At 55.2% G+C, this 22546-nt stretch overlaps 1 protein-coding gene across 1 annotated transcript in view; it reads left to right on the forward strand.

Moving 5' to 3' along the window:
• The window catches only part of RPH3A (rabphilin 3A), a 166713-nt gene extending 147833 nt beyond the window's left edge, over positions 1-18880 (forward strand). The window contains exons 13-24 of the mRNA XM_053669853.1: positions 809-871; positions 1517-1738; positions 3789-3868; positions 6632-6706; positions 8142-8251; positions 9908-10034; positions 12031-12087; positions 12835-12989; positions 15110-15191; positions 16508-16604; positions 17390-17532; positions 18400-18880. Of these exons, the coding sequence (XP_053525828.1) occupies positions 809-871; positions 1517-1738; positions 3789-3868; positions 6632-6706; positions 8142-8251; positions 9908-10034; positions 12031-12087; positions 12835-12989; positions 15110-15191; positions 16508-16604; positions 17390-17520 (1199 nt within the window). The 3' untranslated portion in view covers positions 17521-17532; positions 18400-18880. The remainder of the gene's footprint in view (positions 1-808; positions 872-1516; positions 1739-3788; positions 3869-6631; positions 6707-8141; positions 8252-9907; positions 10035-12030; positions 12088-12834; positions 12990-15109; positions 15192-16507; positions 16605-17389; positions 17533-18399) is intronic.
• Positions 18881-22546: the final 3666 nt, after the last annotated feature.

Below are 22546 nucleotides of genomic sequence, written 5' to 3' on the forward strand. Positions count from 1 at the left end.
TCTCTCTGTGTCCAAATGTCTCCTCTTTATAAGGACACAGTCACATCAGATTAGGGCTCACCCTAGTGACCTCGTCTTAACCTCACCATCCGCCAAGACCCTCTTCCTCCTAAGGTCACATTCACAGGTACTGGGCCTGAGGACCTGGATAGCTTTGGGGGAACACAATTCAGCCCATAGCAGAGGACACCTGTTAACATCATGAAAATTAAACATTGCAATGAAATGCACAGTCCTCTGGCCTAAGAAGGTTCCAAGCTTGAGGCCTGTCCCCTTGTGTTCAAAAGGGAAATTCTCGAAGTTTGAAGAGGGGTGAGAGACCGAGCCACACCCAAGCGAGACTTTCTGGAATCAGCATTGAAAGGCAATAGTGACTGTCTCGCGTGTTGTTGAATGTAATTTCATGCCCCGTCTCTGTGGGTCCTCCTCCCACCCCCGCGCCCCCCAGGGTGGGGAATGAGGTTGTAGAGACTCCACAGAGCAGGACCGAGGCTGCGGCACTGATGGATTCGGAGCGTGAACTTGCACACCTCCTCGCAGTCAGTGCCCACCCCATTCGCTCATGGGCTTTGCAGCAGCCGGGTAGGGTCTCACGGAGCAGGGAGCTGAGGCCCAGGAGGGAAGCACTGGGGCTGGAACCCAGGCCTTCCTGGTCCCAGAATCCCCCACGGGAGCATCCCTGCAGCCCCGGTACCTCTGCACATCACCTGCTCCCCCTGGACCTGTGTCCGTGCTCAGGAAATGCGGGAGATGAGGGGTGGGCACCCAAATGATGCCGCCTTCTCTGCTCTCTCTCTTCTCCACGCAGGGCCCCCAGGAGGCAGCAGACCCGGCCCTGGGCCAGCTGGACGCTTTCCTGACCAGAGACCAGGCAAGTGCTCGCTTCCTCCCCGGCCGGCCCCAGCGGCCACCTCTCTCCCACCCAGTCTGCGCCCTGAGACCCACGTGATGAGCTCTAAGCCGCCCCATTCCCGGATCCCAGAGCTCTAGATAATCCACACTAAGATTAGACAGATGGGAAAGGGTGGCCCGTGGAGTAGCTGAGAGCCCACCCTGCCTGGGTTCAAGTCCCTGCTCCTTCCCTCCCGGCTCTGTGACCCTGGGCAAGCCACTTAACTTCCCGGAGCCTGCTTCCTCACCTCTAAAATGGGAGCGACCGGAGGACCTGCCCCTCAGAGTTGTTACGAGGACTAAACACACCCACACACATAAAACCCTGGCTCGTGGCCCAGAATGTATCAAGACCACGCTAAGTGACAGTGACTATTATATAGACTATGGAGGCCTCGTCATCATCACATTCATCACCGTGGCTACAACGAGGTCATTGCTTTCTAATGCACCACGTACGATTTTAAGTGCTGTGTTAGATCATTTCTTAAATAATAGCTACTACTCTTCGAGTGCCTGCAGACATTATAATCCCCTCTTTACAGATGGGGACGCCACGGCCCAGAGACATTGGGTACCTGGCCCTCAGTGGGTCACTTTCCTGTCCTCTCCCTGTCCCCTGCAGAGGTGGCTCCCGGTGACCCCGGCTATACAGGGGCCACTGCCCCACCCCGGGAGGACAGACCCGGAGGAGTCGGAGCCAGGGAGGACAGAGCGGGCCACCCGCCGGGCCCCTACTCCCACGTGTCTGCGGCTGCCCCCCAGCCTGCCGCCACCCCCGCCCGCCAGCCCCCACCCCCGGAGGAGGATGAGGAAGAAGCCAACAGCTACGATTCAGATGAAGCAAGTAGGTGGCACGTAAGGGGGGGGTGTCTGGGAAAAACTCCTGCAGGGTCACCCCCAGGGATATAGGAGGGACAGCCCCATGCACCCCTCCGGGTCCCCCCAACGTGCCAGACATGACAAATGCAGTGACCACGCTATAAAAATACAAATTCGTGTTACTAGAGTCACAAGAGGACGTCAACTTTTGACACAGTAGGTGCCACATAAACACGTTTTACTGTCATGAAAGACGCTCAGCATCCCAGCCGCCATTCACGTCACTGTGAAGAGTGCGGTTCCGCTGTGTCCAGGTCCTCAACACGTCACACGTCGGGTTGTGACGGGCCCAACATCCACGCCTGGGCCTGTCTGCATTTCAGCCCATCCCAACACTCTGTAGTGCCCGGCTTCTGAAAGTCGACGTCACCCATCTAAAAGGCTCTGTGTGTTTCCTCCTACACCCACCCACTCAGTGGTGCATGAAGTGCCCGTTTTACACCCCCCCACCTCGGCCCCAAGTCCCAGGGATGGACACACACACACACACCCCACCCCACCCCCCGGCACTTCTCCCGAGCGTGGCCGGAGCAGCGGAGGAGAGCCGGGGGTTGGGGGGTTGTGAGCCGGGGAGAGGCACAGACGGGCACGTGGCCGCACCTGGTGTGTGTCACAGGACGGGGGGAGGCTCCAGGAGCTCGAGGTCACACGGAGGGACTGCACCTGCATGGAGGGCTGTCATCGGCGGCATGGTTTTGGCCCATCATGTCACCTCATCTCCTTGTAAAATAAGAAGCAGAATGCTGCCTCTTATACAGGACTGACGGGGCGGTAAACTGAGGAAGCCCCTGGGAAAGTGCTCGGCGAACTGGGAATCTCCACTATGTAGTGCTCAACACACCTGAGGAATTAGTACCACGTGACACGCACCCCAGAGGGGGCCGTGGTCCACGCTTGCTGAGCACTCGTTCCGTGCCGGGCACCTTTCTCAGTGCGGCCCTGGCGTGTGCTCACGTCACCTTCCCGCGGAGCCTGGGGGTGGCTGCTGTGGTAGATCAGAGGCTGGAGCTCGGTGACCTGTCAGTTGTCCCCTCCGTCCCCGTGCTCTCCCAAGGGTCTGCGGGGAAAGGAGTCAGGGAGTCCACGTTACCTGGTCGACCAGAGGCTGTTTCCGCTCTGGACGCGTCCCCTGTCTGTCCCACCTGCCTGCCTTTCCGCATCCTTGCCCCCCTTGCCCTTCTGCCTGGAACAGTGGCCACTGCTTTGTCCATGTGCCTTATGTGTCTCTTCACTGGCCCGTCACACACGGTCCCTCCCAGCCTGTGTCCATCCCTGTTCTGGGCTGTCCACAGTGGTTCCTAACAAGCCCACCTCCAGATTCCTCACTCACTCCTCTCTGTCTTATGTGTATTTATTGAGCACCTACTAAGCGCCCCAAACTGTTCTAGACACTAGGAATACCATGACCAAAAAATGACAGACAAGTTGGCTGATCTGAGGAACTAATGTTCTAGTGGAGAGAAACAGCTGACATGGCAGCGAGTTCACGTCAAATGGACACAGCCCCATGAAGGAAGTAAAGCAGGGCGGGTGACCGTGGGGCTGGCTGCTTTAGGTGGAGTGATCGGGGAGGGCTTGTCTGAGGAGGTGACATCCAAGCTGAGGCATGGATCGTGGGAAGGCGCCAGCCACGTGAGGATCTAGAGGGAGAGCATTCCAAGGCAGCGGCAACAGCACATGCTAAGACTCCTCCAGCAAGTGAGTGAGCAGCGACTGTGTTCCCCGCACTGCGCCCCACGTGGACACAGCCGTGAGCAGGACAAACACAGCCCTTGCCCTCCGGATCTTTCCGTCCGGCAGGACAGGGAGTCATTAACTAGGCGAAGTCATTAACGAATCATTCACGGACCACAGCTGGGATCTACCAGCATGGGGTGCCCAGAGCAGGGACCGAGTCTCCCTCTCTTCTGTAGGCTCAATGCCTAGCCCATCCAGGGTACGTTCTCAGCGCTCAGGAAATGTTTGTCGAATGACTGAGTGAATGTTCTCTCGGTTCCCACCCCTGCCCCCTCCAGCCACCCTGGGTGCCCTGGAGTTCAGCCTCCTCTACGACCAGGATAACAGCTCCCTGAACTGCACCATCATAAAGGCCAAGGTGGGTGAGGGACCCCTCGGGCTGCTCGGGCATCTCTAGGGGGCGTGGGGTGGGCGTGGGGCGGACGTGGGTTACCAGGCCCAGGTCTGTTGCCTTGTCTCTCTGTGGCAATGGCAGTAAAGAGAAAGAGACAGAATCTCACCACAGCCAGTATCCTAGGGGCCTGTGTCCTCTGGAAATAAGCCGGGGGGCGGGGGGCGTCATTTAATGCGCAGCTGCCTCCCCGGGGCAGAGGCAGCTGAAAGCTCTGGAGGGGACGCAGAGGCACTGCCCACCCCAGAGGCCACAACAGCCTGATTTGACTGCCGATGTGGCCACGGAACAGCCCCTTCGGTGGGTGTGGCTCTGAAGCTGGATTGGCAGCCGGAGTTGGCCCGTTGGTACAGACACAAGGACACCAGTGCAGGCTTCAGAGGGGGCCAGGAAAGGCAGGCCCAGGTGGAAGACTGTCCCCACCCTGCCAGCTCCGGGGGAGTGTGCCCACCAAATTCCAGACCCTGAGGAAAGCCGGGGCTGTCAGTGCAGATCCCAGCAGGTAACTGATGAGGGTTTCCCCCACACCCCAAATCTGATCCAGGCAGAACAAGCCAGGCCCAGGAACCAGACTGCCTGGGTCCAAATACAGCTTTGCTGCTTCCTAGCTGTGTGACTTGGGGGAAGTTACTTAACCTCTCTGTGCCTCAGTGTGTCCATTTGTAAATTGGGGATAATAAAGCATCTCCCCCTTAGGGATGACTGTAAGTACTAAATGCAAGGTGGCCGCGGGCTCCGGTTTTCTCAGGACAGTCCCCATCTATGCCTGTTGCTTTGCTGTAATAATGACAGACTCCCCCTCGCTCACAAAATGTCCCGGTTTGCATGATAAACGAGGTATGAAATGTGTAACACCACTGCTAGACCAGCACACCACGGTCACCTCTTCAGCAAGCATTTATTGAGCACCTCTTGTGTGCCGGTTGCTGCGGCGGCACTTAGATGCATCTAGCCCCCTCCCCCGAATAACACAGTGAGGTAAGTACCTACAGATCTTGTTTCACCGTTACGGGAACCTCGGAGATAGGGAGCATCTTTAGCCCCAATGTACAGATGGGAAAACTGAGGCTCAGACCGTCAAAACCTGGAGTCACACCGCTGGTAAAGGGCAGAGCCAGACTGGAGTCCAGATGGAACAGGCTCTGGCCCCAGGTCCTTAACCGGTCGGTCTTTCATGCAGCCTCCTTCTGCAGCTCCAGAGAAGGAGACGGGTACAGGAACCTCCAAGCCTCATGGGCTGGCCTGCCAAGGGAGGCCCTCCATCTGAGGTGCTAGGAAGTGGTAGTGACTTTGGTAAACAAGTGTGCAAGCCCCACTCAAAGGCGTTCAGATTTTAAAGGCAGAGTGCGTGTCAGTTGGTAACCTTGCAACCCGAACAGTCATCCCAGAAATGTTCCTTAAACACCTACTCTCTGTCAGGCACTGCCCCAGATACTGGGGATGCTAGAGTGGGCAAGAATAGGCCCTGCTCTCATGGACGCCCCCCGAGAAACTGACAAAAACCCATCACTGTAGCATTTCCCGAGTCACTGTAGCATTTCCCGAGTATTATAAACCACCTGGGCTTTTTATAGATTTACCTCACCTCATTTAATCTTCACAGCAGCCTGTGAGGAAGGTTCTAGCATCATTCCCATTTTACAGATGAGGAAGCTGAGGCACAGAGAGATTCAATGACTTGCCCAGATCGCACAGCCAGGAAGTAGTGGCACTGGTATGTGAACCACTGCAGTCCAGCTCAAAGGCCTGTGTTCTTGCCCACTAGGTGGCCCTGCCGCTCTCCCCACTCCGCGGCATCCTCTCCCAGCTAGTAGTAGCCGGCGCTGTCCACACGTCCTTGGGCCAGGCCCAGAGCTCCAACTTCACAGGCGAGCCCTCGTTTAATCCCTGCAAGAACCCCACGAAGCACAGGGGCTGTGATCAGCCCCATTGAACAGATGAGGAAACCGAGGTCCAAGGAGATCACAGGATGTGATACCTGGGCTTCAAGATAAGTGGTGGGCAAGGGGACAGTGGGAGTCCAGAGGTGGGACACCTGTCCCAGCCTGGGCGTGGGGAGAGGGCTAGTGTGTGACTGAACCCCGGGGACTTTGGAGTCGCTCGTGTTAACAAGCCCCACTTCATTCCTACCCCCGACAAACTCCCTGCCCCCCGGGGTCTCATTTGACCCTCATCCCAGCCCTGGGAAGGAGGCCAGGCAGACACAGCGGTCCCCAGCATCTGGAGGGGGAAACCGAGGTCTCAGGAGGGAGTGCAGGGGCGGGGCGAGAACCCAGGCCTCCTTCCCCCACCTCTCCCTCTCCTGCCCTTCCTGTTCTGGACCGCCTCCTCCCGTCCCACTAGTAGCCATGCAGCCTCGATGGGGCCATTCCTACGTGCCAGGCCCTGTGCCGGGCGCGCTCCAGGCGAAGTCGTGTGTAAGGCTCACCGTGTGTGAAGCAGGCACTGTTCTCACCCCGTTTGACCTGTGAGGAAAACGAGGCTCGGGCAGGCTCAGCAACTCGCCAAAGGCCACACAGCCAGGAAGTGACGTGACCAGGTTTTAAGCCCCGTCTGCCGGATTCCGGAGCTCTTTTCACAACGCACCGCATCTCCCTTCTCTCTCTCCAGAAGAGGAAGCACCTAGGGTGGGCCGGTGGACGGGCAGCTGCCACGGGCTGCACCCAGTGCCCATGACAGCTGAGTGGCCAGGCCTCCAAGGCCCTCACTCCGCTGCCTTTTCTCTTGCAGGGACTGAAGCCCATGGACTCCAACGGCTTGGCCGATCCCTACGTTAAGCTGCACCTCCTGCCGGGAGCCAGCAAGGTACCATATGGCCTGGGCCTCTCGGCAAGCCAGGCACACGGGCCCTGGCAGGCACCCGGGGTTCCCAGCTCTGAGCCTAAAATAGCCCTCTCTGCCCCCAAACCCCCTCCTCCCTGAGCGGCAGAGTCCTCGCAAGGTCTGAGGGTGGGCCAGGAGTCCTGCCCATTTCTCCAGCCCACAAGCCTGGCGTCCAGGAACTTCCAAAGGTCAGGAGAGAAGGGGACGCCCCGATGGTGCTCTTCACCTGCTCAGATGCCTTCTGTGGCTCCCCAGTGCTGAGCATGGCCCCTCTCCCCTCCCACTTTGTGCCCCAACCAAGCACTCCCTCCCTCTCAATCGAAATGAATAACTCCCTCCAGGCTTCAGGGCTCAGCACTGAGATGATTAATGTTCTTTCACTGAGAGAAAAGGTCCCCCCCACCCACTTTCTTTCCCCTGGCAGCTCACCTGACATTGACTTTGCTCTGGGGAGGAAAAATGGGATTAGATCTTCACTTTTGGGCGGGCCCACTCAGAGCACGTGGCTGCAGGGTGCCTCCTTGGGTTTGACTTTGGGCTTTGTCTTGTTAATTTGATGAGGATGTTCTCAATGCAAGGGGGACCTGCCCTTGGTTGCATGGTCTTGGGAAAGTGTGTGTTAAAAATCTCTGCAAGGATCGAATGCCCATAAGACATTTGTGTGTGTATAAGGCGCGCGCGCGCACACGCACGCGCGCGCAGTATCTTCTCTTTCTTTGGATCAAGAAATAACAGTCCCTCACCTGGCCATGGCTGAACTGTGAAGTGTTTGGCCACTACTACTTCCAGCTCCCCAGTGACATTTGCTTCTCTCTAAGCTGCTCTCCTTTGCTCACTCCTAAATCCAAACTTGCTTTGCCAGGGAATCCAGTGAGTCATTTACATGTTAGTGTGAATTAGATTTGTTACCAGACCACCTCTTCTGGGTGTAGTGTATTTTTAGCCTTCTCTCTTACAGTGAAATGAAAACTTTTGTCCCTTCCCCCTAATGAATTTCAGCATGAAGGGTGCTACTTGGGGAAACGTGGAACCTTCCCAGTATCCCCAGAAATTGTTCCTTTACTGCCTAGGAGTGGATGACACTTACGTCTGCCTCCCTGACCTATGTAGGAGTTTTTCCTCAAGGGAAATGTCTCTGCTTTCTGATCTTATTGGAAAGTTTAAGGAGAGAGCCCCGTGTGTGGGTGGAGGGGTGGATCAGCGTCCATCGCAGTCGATGGCCATGGTCCTCACTGCAGAGCATGCCCCGCACTCCCCGGGACGTGCACTCAGGAGCAGCTGAGCCCCTGGACACTCCTAAAGGGAAAGTCTCCCAAATCACTCCCCCACCCCGACCCTAAATCAGCCCTAAGGACTGGCTGCAGGGCCGGTTCCCCACCACCGCACATGTCTGTCTGTCTGTCTCTCTGGGCTCTAGTCCAACAAGCTCCGGACAAAAACCCTGCGCAACACCCGGAACCCCATCTGGAACGAGACTCTCGTCTACCACGGCATCACAGACGAGGACATGCAGAGGAAGACCCTCAGGTACCCGCCCAGCGGGTGGGCAGAGACACTCGTGTGGTTCCCGGCGGTCACTTTTGAAAACCTCTCCGCATACTTTTTTTTTCTTTCCTTTTTTTTTACTTTTACAAAACAGTATGTGTTTCCGGTAAAAACTTCTAAGAATACCAATAAGTGAAACTCTTAACCTCTCAGTGTCTGGGTGTCGGGTGTGTGTGTGTGTGTGTGTGTGCAGACGCACACACATGCAAAAGGTCCTTATAAAATTGAGGGTTTTGAAAGACAGACCATCCTCGTAACTAATCAACCTGTCTTACTTAACAATATGTTGACGCATCTCATCTTCTTCTGTAACGCTGTCTTACACTGCATTTTAATGGTACTAGTAATACCCAGGTACACTCTTCTGTAAAGAACAATAGAGAATGCAAAGCCCCTTTTAAACGTTAGTTCCCTCCCTCGGCCTGGGTCTGCCACCTCCTCCTGGGGGTCTCTGCACCTTCAGACTCCTGTTAGCAGCATGGAGAGTATCATGCTGTTTATATCCGGAACCTTCCTTTTTCCCTGACAATATGTCCTGGAGTTACAGCCACAAGAGATGTTTAGATCCATCTAATTTCAACTGCTTTGGAGTCCTCCACAGAATGAAATGATTACAGATTTTTTTTAAGTTTCATTATGAAACAGTACAAATTTGCAGAAAACTGTAGATTACAGTACAGCAAACACCCATGAACCCAGCTCTCAGTTTCTTATAGTTGACCTTGAACAACCTGGGCTTGAACTCCAGGGTCTACTTACATGTACATTGTTTTCAATAAATACAGCACGTGTATTTTCTTATCGTGTCCTCAATACTTTTTCTTTTCTCTAGCTTATTTTACTGCTAGAATATAGCATACAATACATATAATAAACAGACCACGTGTTAACTCTTTATATTATTTGTAAGGCTTCTGGCCAGCAGTAGGCTGCTAGTAGTTAAGTTTTGAGGGAGGAGTCAAAAGTTATACATGGATTTTTGACGGCACAGTGGGTCAGCACCTCTAAGCCCCACGTTGTTCAAGGCGCAGCATGTACACAAGTGCGTACAAAAAAGACGGGAATGTGGATGCGCCATTGCTGCTTTATTCCTAATAGCTCAAAACCAGAAATAGCCCCAAACCAAATGCCTGTCAGTAGCTGAATTAGGATGTTATATTTGCCCAGTGGACTACTATACAGCAATAAAAAGGACAGGTCACTATAGACCTGGATGAATCTCACATACATGTTAAGTGAAAGAAGCCATTCGCTTCCATTTATATAAAGGTCAAAAACAGGATCATGAACCCATGGGGCCAGAGGTCAAAGAGAGTGGTTCTCTTGGAGGAGGCAGCAAGGGACCATGAGGGTCTTCTGAGAGCTGTAATGTTCTATATCTCGATCTCGGCAGCAGTTAGGTGGGTGTGTGCATGGGAATGATTCAGCAAGCCATTCATTTAAGATCCGTGCCCATCACTCTTGCAAGTTACCCTGCAGTAAAGACTCCATGAAAACTACCTGGCTGCGGGCGCAATGCACAGAAACTGAAATGTCCCTGCGCACATGACACCTTCCTTGCCAGCACCCATCACAGTTCTTGGCACGTAGTAAGAGCACGTGCTCGTCTTTCTCACCCCACCCTGTCTGCACTTGCAGGATCTCTGTCTGCGATGAGGACAAGTTTGGCCACAACGAGTTTATCGGCGAGACCAGGTTCTCTCTCAAGAAGCTGAAGCCCAACCAAAGGAAGAACTTCAATATCTGTCTGGAGCGGGTCATCCCGGTGAGTGCCTCTTCCTGGGGGCTTGAGGCCGGGGGGAGCATTTGGGGGTGCAGCCTTCCCCTGGGCCTGCAGGCTGCCCAGGCAGCAGAGATGTGGCTGCTATTGAGAGAAGGGTAAGGATTTCCGCTTGGAGCATCGAGACTGTGCCCTGACTCTGCCTTTTACGGCCCCGTGCGAGCCTCACTTCTCTGAACAGCAGGGTTCTCTTTGATAAAACTGGGGAGGGCAGAGCCGTGTGGCAGTGTGGCCGGCCTGGGTTCAAAGCCCAGCTCTGAGACTACCCTGTTCCCTGGCCCTGGCCAAATGTCTGAGCTACTCTGAGCCTCAGTTTTTCTTATCTGCACCTGGGCTTTCAGTAACTGCCGCGTGGGAGCGTTGTGTGAAAGACATCAGAACAGAACCCAGTGCACAGTAAGCACCATCGCTTATTACCTGTGGTTATTACAGGAATAATACTGCCCTACCCACCTGTCACTCATGAAGCCATAAAGCACCATGCACACAAGCAGAAGGCAAGATAGCACAATGCTAGAGCAAGGACTCTGGAGCCAGAATCCCTGGGTTTGAATCCTGGCTCTGCTATTTGTTCTAAACCTGGGCCAAGTTGTTTAACCGCTCTGGGCCTTGTGTTCTCATCCATAAAATGGGAGAGTAGAGAGCCAGTTATTATAAGTAGATGTGATACTTGCCTTTTGAGAAAGAACGAGAACCAAGTTGAGAGCCTCCAGTTGGGCTGCTCCTCAGAACCAACTGGCGATTTTAAAATCAGCACCTTAAAACTAAGATCCTGACTTAGAGAGGGCAGGGCCTGCAACCTGTATTTTTAGAGACAATCCGACCTGCCCTTTTGGGCGCACGGGCCACCTGGGGCCCAGAGCGGGAGCAAGTCGCCCCCGTCACACTGCACACCAGCGGCTGTGCTCTCGGCACCGGCCAGGGCCAGGTCCCCTGCAGCCGCCAGCACGCCTGCCTCCCCCGGGCAGAGGGCCAGCTCCCCACGGGGAGGCCGTGTCAGGTGGGACGGGGAAGCTTGTAGCAACCTCCCACCAGATGGCGGGCCCACAGGTGCAATATCCAAGTGCTGTGTGCCGGCTCCTACCGCACAGGCGAAGGAACAAGCCACAGTAATGACAGTCACAAGGAAGAATTTACACCGAGTGCCAGGTCCCAGATAAATCACTGCGGGCAACCCTTGGAGTGGCGCCTTCCCGCTGGGTCTTTGCCTGGCGACAGCGGGTTCCTCGGGCTTCCTCTTACTTCCCCTTCCTTCCCCCACTCAGTGTCGTACAGTGGCCACGCCCCCGCCTGAGTCAGCAGCTCCTGGGCCCGCCCACCTTGCTCTGATGGACACAGCCAGCCCCAGAGGCTGGGAGGTGGCGGACCACACAGGCCTCTGCTCACCATCACCTTTTGCTTTGTCCTTGGCCCTCCCACCACCAACTCCCCTCATATGCCCCACCAAGAACAGGGGCTGCATAAGCGCTGTCCCCTCCTCCCCTCTGGACCTCAGTTTCCCTCATCTCTAAAATGGGCAGGTTGTCTTTAACCAGCGCTGTCACACTCTGTTCCCCAGAGCCTCAGAATCCCCCAGAAGGACCTCGGGAGCCATGGAGGAAGAAGCACCTGGTGGCAGACCCCAAGACCACTGTGCCACTTCAGCCAGCACAGATCAAATCCTGTCTGTTTTGTGTATGGGGCGCTCTGCCACTTATTGGCTGTGTGACCTTGGCCAAGTGGCTTAACCACTCTGATCCTCTGTGTCCTCACCTGTAAAGTGGGGCTATTAATACAACCTACTGCATAGGTTATGGTGCACTCACATGGCGTCAAGTGGTTAGTGTTATAAATTCAGCTAAAGAGGGGAAAGCTGGGGAGCGCACGGGCTTGGAAAGCCTGTCCTGGGTGCTGCTGGAGGGCTGAGGGGCGTCTGGTCCTTCTCGCCCAGGGAGGTGAGCCCCATAGACAATGTTCTCTTTCCTTTCTGTTTCCTCCCAAGATGAAGCGCGCCGGGACCACCGGGTCCGCCCGAGGCATGGCCCTCTATGAGGAGGAGGTGAGCACGGAGCGGGTACCGAAGCCACAGCCCGGCCCTGGCATCTCCCTTTCTTTCCCTCCCTGGCCCCATCTCAACTCTTTCTCCTGCCCCTTGGGTCACATGAGAGCTGCCCTTGCCCAAAGTTTTGGGACATGAGACCCAGGTGGATGCTTTTCCCACCTGGAGCCCAAGGTCAGGGGAGTCCCATCCTTTCACGCCAGGGACACCCTTGAACTCCTTGGCCTTGTTGGCAGAAGCCCTGCCAGGGATCCTGCAGGACTAGAGCAAGGCCACTGTCCCTCCGTGGGGTGTCGCTTTGGGCTGTGTGTGTGGCCAAGGCTGGAGTTGGGCTGCACAGCCAGGCCATCAACCTCGGGCCCTGTGTGACCCCAGGGACTGCCTTTGTGGGAAGACTGGTGGTGTCAGGGGCGTCTGAACTCAGGGTCAAGGCTCAGTCCTGTGGCAGAATCGGGTCATCGCTGACCAGGATCAGACTCAGCCCGTCACCAGAGTAAGGGCTTAGCCTGTGTCTGGGATGAAGTAAAACTACTGGTCTCCTGTGCTTCAGACTGGTTCTCCTTGGCTTTCACCAGACCCTCTCCCTGGAGGATGGAGGGGGGCGGGGCAGGGCCTGCTGTCCATGGTACTGAATGCACTAGCTCTGGCCCGGCTCCTCCACCTTCCAGTGAGCCCCTGCCTGAGGCTCCCATCCAGTTCCTGGCCTGCTCCGCTCCCAGGCTCACGCACCCTCTTCCCCTCTTGCAGCAGGTGGAGCGCATTGGTGACATAGAGGAGCGTGGCAAGATCCTGGTGTCCCTCATGTACAGCACACAGCAGGGGGGCCTCATCGTGGGCATCATTCGTTGCGTGCACCTGGCCGCCATGGATGCCAATGGCTACTCAGATCCTTTCGTCAAGCTGTGAGTCAGTGCCTTGGGACTGTGGTCCTGCCCCTCAGGGGGCCTTAGGTCCTTGTAAAAGGGGGACCAGAGGGCTTCCCCAACGCCATTGCACACTGAGGCCCAGAGAGGGAGACGGACCTGCCCGATGTCACACAGGGACACAGACCACCAGAGCTGGCTAAGTGTGAGGGTGGAGCCTCCAGACTGCTGTGTCACTTACCCACACGAGAGGTTTGCGGCTCGGTCCCCTCCTGTGGGAGAGGGACAGTCAGCAAGGTCACAGCAGCCCCATTGGTAGCTCCCCAGAATCAGCACCTCGCCCCCACCCAGCCGGAGCCCTGCCACCAGAGAGGCAGTGTGGCCGTTCCAGATTCAGTCTGGAAATGTGCAGAAAGAAGACCTTAGCCTGTGGGGGTTATCCCAGCAACCTGACTCCTGGGGACTAGGAGCGACTTTGTCACCTGTGTCAGTCAGGGTCCTCTGAAAAAATGTCACAATGGGCCTAAACAACAAGAGTTTCCTTAAGGGAACTGCCTGTGTCACGGGCGGGAGGGAGAGGGGGGTGGGGAGAGCAGTCACATGGCCTGAGGGAGGGCGGGGTCGGCGGAAGCCTCCCGGACACAACTTCAGCAAGGCCGTGGGGAGTCCTTAGGTCAAAATCGGCCATCGACCCCATGTCACATGGAGTGGGCCTGCCATAGTGTCCCCGCCACATGTGGTTGTTAGCTGGGGGCGTGGCCTTGGCAAAAACGTGGCGTGGGTTGCCAAGCACAGCAGCTGGGGCCGTGGTGGGTTGGGCCCCCTGTAGTCGGAGGTCCGCCGGGCGCATTCTCATGCTGCCTTTGAATCAGACATGGGGTTCAACCCCCACCTCTGGCAGCAGCTAGCTGTGTGACTCTGAGCAAGTTATTTAACCTCTCTGAGCTTCCAGACTCTTCCTTGGTAAGATGGAGGCAATAGTTCCACTTATTTCCAGGATGAGGCATAAGGCCAAATGAGGTAACATAGATACAGCAGTTAGATTTGAGCCCGGTCCAGAGCTATTTAGCTGCTCTCGGTGGAATTCTGGCCTGCCTCGTGGCAGCAAAGTATGTGTTCCCACGGATCTGGAGGGGAGCCTGGGCTCTGGGTCCAGACTGCCTGGGTTCGAATCTTAGATCAGCCACCTTCAGTATTCTCTAGCTCTGTGACCTTCGGCTCACGCCTTAACATCTCTGGGCCTCAGGGTCCTTCTCTGTACAATGGGAAGAAATAATAGTTTCCTAGAAGCAGGAACCAAGGCAGGATGAAATGTACAAGGGATTTGTTGGGGGAAACAAACGCCTGTGGAGGGAAGTCGAGAGGGAACTGGAGGAGGGCTGTAGAGACAGCAGGGTGCCTCAGGGTGACCCAGAAAATACTGATCGTATTCCTACTATGTGCCAGGCATTGTGCCTATGGAGAGAAGAGCCTTCCAGGCGCAGAAACAGCGTGTGCAAAGGCCCTGGGGTTGGAAGGAGAGTGAGTGGGAAGTGGGGTGAAGAGCAGGCCATGAGAGTCAGCTGGTCTAGAGCGGGGACCAACCTCACCAGCTCTGAAGGCCACGTTGGAGACCGTGAACTTCACCCTCAGGACAAAGTGCAGTAGTTTGAGCAGAGGAGCGACAACGACAGCAATTGGATTTGCGGCTTTTACCCCCTTTGCCTATACACAGGCCACCTCCCCAGGAGTTGGAGCCAACCCAGGGGCGACAGGCGGTGAAATGCCAGGCACAGCCGCCCAGGGTCTCAATCTGGTCCACTGAGAGCAAGTCCTGGCTCAGAGCACAGGCTCCAGAGGCAACAGCTGGGTTCAGTCCCTGCTGTGTGGCCTGAGGCTCCTGTCTCCACTCCTCTGGCCCCGTGGTTTCCTTGTAGGTAAAGTGGGTGGTTGTAGTTCTGGCATCGAGGGTGTGTGGCAGGTTAAATGCACCTCAGGTGCGCAGCACCTGGCACCAGGGTTACTCTGCTGCACACGGCCACCATCAACGTCGATTCGAGTTCCGATTTGCTTGCCTGTTACTCTCCTGACACTGGAAGGAGCCTTTGGGGTCCTGTCACCAACGGGCTGTTCTTAGCCATTAAACCTCACTCCTGACAGCCTCTCATGTCTCCTCTCAGCTGGCTGAAACCAGACATGGGAAAGAAGGCCAAACACAAGACACAAATTAAGAAGAAAACCTTGAATCCTGAATTTAATGAGGTGAGGCTGCCCCATTTTGCCGTGCTACGGAATAGTCCCTGAGTGTGAGAGAGGAAGAAACTCTCTCCCCGGGGTTGTCAGGCACATCAAAAAAACAAACAAACAAACAAAAAACCCTTTCTCTCATAGATCAGCTTGGATTATCTAAAGGATAGGTAATGAGTTTCCTGTCACTGGAGGGAATCAAGCCTAACAATAAAAACCTATAGATTAGGCAGGAAGCTAAGTTTGAAGAAATACAGAATTATATTTTCTCCAATATCTTCACCAATTTGAACAGCCTGGGATACTGAAATTTGAGGGAATGAGCAGGGACAGTAACATCCTTTCCCGTCCACCCAGTTGGTGTTGCCCTGTCCCTGTCCCTCTCCTCCCACATCCATCCAGGACATCAGGTCTTCCCAGAGCCACTGTCTAGATCCCCACCGAATGCACCCCTTTCTCTGTGTTCGCTCCTACCGCCTTGGCTTAAACCCTGGCGTTTCATGCCTGGCCTGTTGCAGTAGACCTATGACTCACCTCCCTGCACCTCGCCTGTCCTCCGTAGAAGCATGAGCTTTCTAAAACGCAAATCTAATGTGTCACTCCCTGCACTCCCTCGTCATCGTGGACATACACATCGTTTAGCCACAAGGATGCCTTTCATCGCATTTGTTAATGGTCAGGAAAAATGAAAAACAAATACCCATCAGGCATTAGATCATGGTACAGCCACAAGGCCACAAGAGGAAGCCATTGTAACAGTGATGCAGAAAAGTGTTCACCAGCGTGGTACTGTGTTACATAAAATGGAAAATGAAAGCCACGATATGGTATATTCATATTACATTTCATGTAGTAGGGTACACATTTTATACACTATAATATTCTAATTAATATCCGTATTGAGTTTTCAAAGCACTGGAAACATAAGCACCTATTGCTCATGTTGGTCTCAGTCCCCTCAACCACCTTTTAATCTCTGAACTGTGACAAGGGAGAGCCGACTTTAGAGCCCACCAGAATGGAGGGGCTGAGCTCATGGCCAGCTGCCTTCAAGGAAACTTGACCAGGACTGGCGCTCTCAGTAAAACTCCGCCAGCCTCCCCAGTTTCAAACACGGAGTCACTGGAGAGAGAATTACAGGCCTGGAGGGGCTTCGTTTTACAGAATGTTTGTTGAAAAGGGATTTTCAGGCCTGGCCTAGAGGCTCAGCAGGAAGGCCCCCTTGCTCCCGGGATGCCTAGTTCAAGGGCCTCCCATCAGTCCATGAACCCCTTAGACCCCAAAGGCTCAGGGGACCTTCTGACTCCCACGTCCTCCTCTGTTGCATTCAGGAGTTCTTCTATGATATCAAACACAGTGACCTGGCCAAGAAGTCCCTGGACATCTCGGTCTGGGACTATGACATCGGCAAGTCCAACGATTACATCGGTGAGTATGTCCCGCTCCTGAGAAACCACGCCCCTGTCCCTGAGGGAGAGGCGAGCCTGTGCCAGGGCTGCCCGGCCGCGAGGGCCTTTCTATTCCTGGGGCACACTGTCCGAACACTGGGTCAGAGCTCACGGTCCTGATGTGGGTTCAGTCGGAGGGTCTGCCTTCAGGCCAAAGGGCTTGCGGAGCCGAGAAGATTGGATCATGATTGCTCAGTCGCTGACCACATCGCCCCCAGTGGCACAGTTAGATCACAGGAGCGTGGGGTCTGCGGCTCTGCAGAAAATAGGGTGCAGAGGTTGTCTCCTCCATCCAGAGGCAGGTCTAGGATGAGGGTTCTGTGTTCCCAGCCCCCCTCCAAATGATGGGGGACCACAGCTGTGGAAGATGGGGCAGGGTGTGAGCAAAGGTGTGGGGGCAGGACTGGGCAGGGTGATGAAACTCTCTGAAAACAGACGACGAGTTTCTCAACACAGTGGGAGGCACGTTTCCATGTGTGGGCAGTGATTTTGTGGGAGGTCTTGAAAAGTAGGCAACTTGGTACGACCATAGGGAGCCACTGCGGGTTCCTGAGCGGGTAGCCCGTAGGCAGGGAAGGCCGGAGGTAGGTAGTAACAACACCGTGGCAACCACCCTCCGGGGACAGTGGATCCCGAGGCACTGGCGGGGGTGGGGGGATCCCTGCTCGGTGGCAGTTTTCTCCAATTAGACGTTTGGGTCCTGAACGAGAGTCCCATGTGTCCCCCCACTCTGACTGCCTGTCCCCATCTGCCCCTGTCGTCCAGGAGGCTGCCAGCTGGGCATCTCGGCCAAGGGAGAGCGCTTAAAACACTGGTACGAGTGTCTGAAAAACAAGGATAAGAAGATCGAGCGCTGGCACCAGCTGCAGAACGAGAACCACGTGTCGAGCGATTAGGGTGGTGCCCAGGTCTCCGGCTCCGTGTCCCGCCCCCTGCCCGAGCCTGCCCCAGCAGCCCACTGCACTCTTGCTCTCTCTTCTCCACACCTTGCCACCCCGTCCCCTGCCACCCTCCCTGCGCCTCTCCTTGGGGTCTCCCCCTCACCTTGGGCACTGCCGCCAAAGACTGCCTCCTACCCCGCCACACTGCTGCTGCTGCTGCTGCTGTGAAGCGATGAGGGCTCCGAACGCAGCCCCTTTCTGGTCTCCCTGGGATGGAGCCGTCCGGGCAGGGATGGGGGGGGATCTGTCCAAGGGGGCTGTTCATTCGACAGCCTTCCAGTGTGGGTAGTTACACGTGGTTTTCATCACTTAGGACTGTTTTTAGACCCTCCTGGCCTCGAACAGGTGCACACACACACACACACAACTTGTATTTCCTGTGTCACGTCTCTGTATCCCCTCAGCGCTGTGGGGACCTTGTGTTTGGGGGCAGAGTAGAACCACCAGGCCCCCACTGCCTCTGCACATATCCCCCAGTTGCCAGGGAAATAGGCCACCGTGTTCAGGCTCCCTGGTGACTAGGGACACACCCTCCCAGCCCCCAAATACTTCAAGAAGTGGCCATGCGAAATACACAAAGGGACCTGGGTAGCCTCCTCTTTCAGGATGGCACCTATTTGCTTCCTAGCAAAAAAAAAACAACACACCTGTTTTCTAGCCTCTCCCCCACCCCCCCGCTCCGCTCTCTGTCCCTTCCTGTCCCATCCACCACACAGAACTCTCCCTTTCTACCCCCATCTCTTTCCCTGCCTTTTCACTCCCTCTCTAAAAGGGTTAAATAGCAAAAGCAAAAAATACCTGAACACCGCCTCACCCCCTTGCTTCCTCTCACAGGCCAGACCAGCAGAACCTGAAATTCCACTGAGACCCTAGCTCTTCAGGCCACCCACTTCTCCTGTTGGCACCTCCAGGTGGCTGCCCCGGGTGCCTGGCAGCATCCTGCAGGCTGTGTAGACACCCCACAGAGGGGCTTTCTCGGCCCCGGGCCTCCCCAAGTGCACGCAGAAGGTATCTGGAAACCCAAGCTCTGGGCCCGAGGCGGGCCTCGCCAGGGCCCGCAGCACTGGGTTTCTCCTTCCTCTGCTCTTAGTTTAATGAACCCACAACTCCTATCCATGATGCTCTGACTGTCCCCTCGCTCCGAGTCTCACTCAGAATAGCCTCAAACCTATCTGTCTCCATCTGTCGGTCTGTCTCTGCCCCTTCCACCCTCTCCACCAGGTGTATCGGAAGAATACAACCCCAGCATCGCAGATCTAGAACTTAGAGCCTGATGCTAACAGCTCTTAGTCCGTCAGGAATCATCCAGCCTTTTTCCAAAAAAAGAAAAAAATTGTTTAAGGAGAAAAAGGCAGTGAGGACGCACATACGTTTGAGGCTGGGTTTGGGCAGCCTTCGGCGCCCTGTGAGAAAGTCTGGGTTTTCCCCAGTTGCCCTGTGAAAATCCCCCGCCCTGTCTGCCTGCCCGCCGACCTCTGCAGAGGTCGTCAGGTGGACGCACAGACGCCCACCTTCTCCAAACGCACACCCTTCAGCCTTCCTTTCGGCGTCCTCCACCCCCAGCTCTCTGCGCGGTTCATTGACTGTCACTGATTTCTCATCCCCAGTCACCACTTTCTAAACAGCAAGTTCCCCGCCTTCCCCAAGATGGCCAACAGCTTCCTGGCTGCCACCTTCCCCTGCACCCCTCCTTCCCACAGTCCACCCCGAGGAGAAAGCTCGCTGGCTGCGTCGCCCAAGCCTGACGCTGGTCTTGGCGCTGGAATCAGCATGTGGCAAGCTCAGCCCGCAGTCCAGGCGCACGCTCTCTCCGCCGTCCCCAACAATGTAACCGCCCCCCTGCCCAGAACACACTCTCGCCTTCCGGTGCATGCAGAACCGTCCACTGCGTTTCTCTGTGATGATGTAACCAAAAATAAAGTAGGAATATTCAGGAAAACTGGTGGCCTCTGCTCTTCCTTCCTGGCTTCTGGAAGTCGGTCCCCCCACCCCCACCAGGATACGTGATGCCACTTGGATAGTCAGTATTTCGTGAGCATCTACTGTGTTCCAACCACTGGGGACATGGTGGTGAGCAAGGAAGCCGTGGGCTCCGCCCACAGGGAGTTTGCTTTCTGATGGATTTCGTCTTGGGCTTCCCTGACCCCACTCCCTCTTCGGAGAATGCTTTGTGCTGGTGCCCCCACCAGCAGGCAGCACCCTCCTCTCCTCCCTCCCACCCCAACCTTGGGGGAAAGTCCCCAATGGTTGCAGAATCAGAGGTCAAGGCGGACAGAGATGGTGGAGTTGACCGAGGGCCTAATGAGGACCATCAAACGCCTCCTTCGAGTTGCATGCAGCACTTCCCTTCCTGCTACGAACACGCCTTCCCCACGGCCCCTCTCACTGGGGATCCTCCACCAGCCCCCTGGGGAGCGGAGTAGGAAATACTCAGTCGAATTCTTACTCTCACCCTAACCCCTAACCAATCCCAAAAGAGCTCAGGCAGTTGATCAGGAATGTTGGGTTCTTCCCAGAAGGAGCCCCCAGTTCCAGCCAACAGACACTCCTCTTCCAGGGCAAGTCTGAGACAAGATCCCTGTCCTGGCCCCCAAAGGGGCGGCGCTCAGTGTCAAGGCAGAAGCCTCCCAGGAGGGTTTCTTCTTTCACTCCACCTGTGCTCTGCCCGCCACCCCCTTGCTCCCAGCAGATTCTGCTCCGTCCAGGGGACACGACCGTTTTTTTTCCTACAATTCAGCTGGCAGCCACCAAGTGGAAGAAAGCGGTGCTGATGAGGGCCACACGGGCCTCCCAGGAATGACGGGCCATGCCGGTCGCCTCTCTACGCCCGGGCTCACAGCATTCACCCCTAATCCGTACGGCATCTTTCCCCCTGAGCCTACTAGCAGCCTCGGAATCCTTACCACGGCAATCTCAGCAGCCGCCACCACCCAGTTACGGGCAGTTGAAAAGAAACAAGATTGCCACCTCCAACGGTTGGTCTCCTTCCCCAGGCACAAACACGTGCCAGAGAAGCACAGAGGAAGACATGAGGAAAAGGAGGCATCCGTACATCTGACTTGGCTAAGTCCCTCCTCCACCCCTCCATTGGAATCAAACAGAGGCAACACGATGTGGTAGAAAGCAGCAAACCAAAAAGCGCATACAAGCCGTCGAACCCACTCGAGTTCATTGTTCAGGTCCCGAGTGGCTGTCACCTTCCAGAGGAGGAGCCTCACCTCTCTAAGTTTCGGTTTCCTCACCCGGAACTTGGGGGCAATAAATACTTCTCAGAGGTGAGACCAAGTTCCAAGTTCTGGTCTCCCAACATGCCTGACAAAGGTGAGGCCCGAGAAAGGGATAGAGGCTCAAAGGGCACACGGTTCCTGGTGAACACAGCAGAAGCTGGCCCACGGCCAGGTAGGTTACGCAGTCAGTGCTCTGAAACCAGCTGGCGGGCCCCTCCTTGGCGCAGGCAGCTCTGCCAGGGTCACTGGCTTAATAAGGTTAAACAACCCATTGCAGCACCACGGAAATACCCATCACCATGAAACAGATTATGTTTCTGCTTGGCTCTGGCCCAAAACTGCTGTGTGTTCTTGAGCAAGTCACTTCCTCCTGTGGGGCTCCAGGTTCATAGGTAGGACCCCAGAGTGTCATAATCCTCTGACGTGGCTGCCAGGGCCCTCACAGGGGGGGGCCTTCATTTCTCAATCGTTCAAGAATGACCTAGACCTTTTCGCTGAGGGCAGGCCCTTGAGGAGTCCAGCATGATCTTTCTTGAATAAATGCGCCACCTGGACCTCCCTTAATGTGTCTTTAACGGGTACGAGGACTTACAGCTGCCTGCAGAAGCATGCGGGCATAACTCTGGATCCCTCCAGCTGTCTCCTCAGTCTGTCCAGTTGTGTCATTGTCATTCTTACCTAATTCTGTGCAGTGTTTTGTGAAACTTCCCTTTATTGCATCTTTCCAAAGAGTTCCATGTCCGCTTCTAATGACAGCTCTCTTTGGCACTTGTGTGGAATCTAATATATATGTTGACTCCAAAGTACACATTTCATTAGCAAGTACAATCCCCATCAAGGCGTTTGGGAGCCGGCAGGATCTTTATCATAATACGATCCAACTAGGGGCCAAAGTGAGTGTTCCAAAGGCGGGCGCCCACCCCTCCCTGGTTACATTGATACCTTAAGCAAAAGTCCACACAGTATATGGGAGCAGGGAGTGTCGATGAGTTGATGTGCTGGTTAAGAGAAGGGTGACTGGCCCTAGGCAGTGTGGCTTGTGGGTTGGGCATTGTCTCTCAAGGTAGCCAGTTCAATTCCTGGTCAGGCCGCATGCCTGGGTTGCGGGTTAGGTCCCCAATCAGGGCTTGTACAAGGGGCGACTGATCAATATTGCTTTCTCATATCAATGTTTCTCTCCCTTTCTTTTTCCTTCCCTTCCCTCTCCTTAAAAAAAGAGAAGGGTGACTAAGAAAGATAGCTAATGAGGATCTACACACTACTCCCTCCGGCAATAACAGAATACCCACTTCTTGAGCACACGTGAAACCCTCACCAAGACAGACTGCATTCTGGCCACAAACCATGCCTTCCCCCCAGTCCAAAGGACAGCGATCATGGACCATACCCTCTGCCACAATGGAATTGGACACCACATCAATAAAAGAAAGCTATCTGGAAAATTTCAAAATATCTGGCGACTAAACGACACACTTTGAACTAACGTGTGGGCTAAAGGATCCTCAAGAGAAATTGCAAACTGTCACACTAACTGCCAATGAGAAGAACAAGCAGTTAAAAGGGTGGGATGACGCGCAAGCAGTGCCTAGAGGGGGCTTCCTGGCATGGAATGCATGTGTCAGAAAAGGAGGAAGATTTGCCCCGAGAGGCAGGAATGAGTGGGACAAGGGGAAACTCTTCTGCGTGATTCTATGATGGTGAGTGCACAGCATCACGCACTGTTCAAACCCAGGGCACGTGCAACGCAGAGCGAA

This window comes from Artibeus jamaicensis, unplaced genomic scaffold (genome assembly GCF_021234435.1).
Source record: "Artibeus jamaicensis isolate MK-2021 breed Jamaican fruit bat unplaced genomic scaffold, CSHL_Jam_final contig_525, whole genome shotgun sequence".
Lineage (NCBI taxonomy): Eukaryota > Metazoa > Chordata > Mammalia > Chiroptera > Phyllostomidae > Artibeus > Artibeus jamaicensis.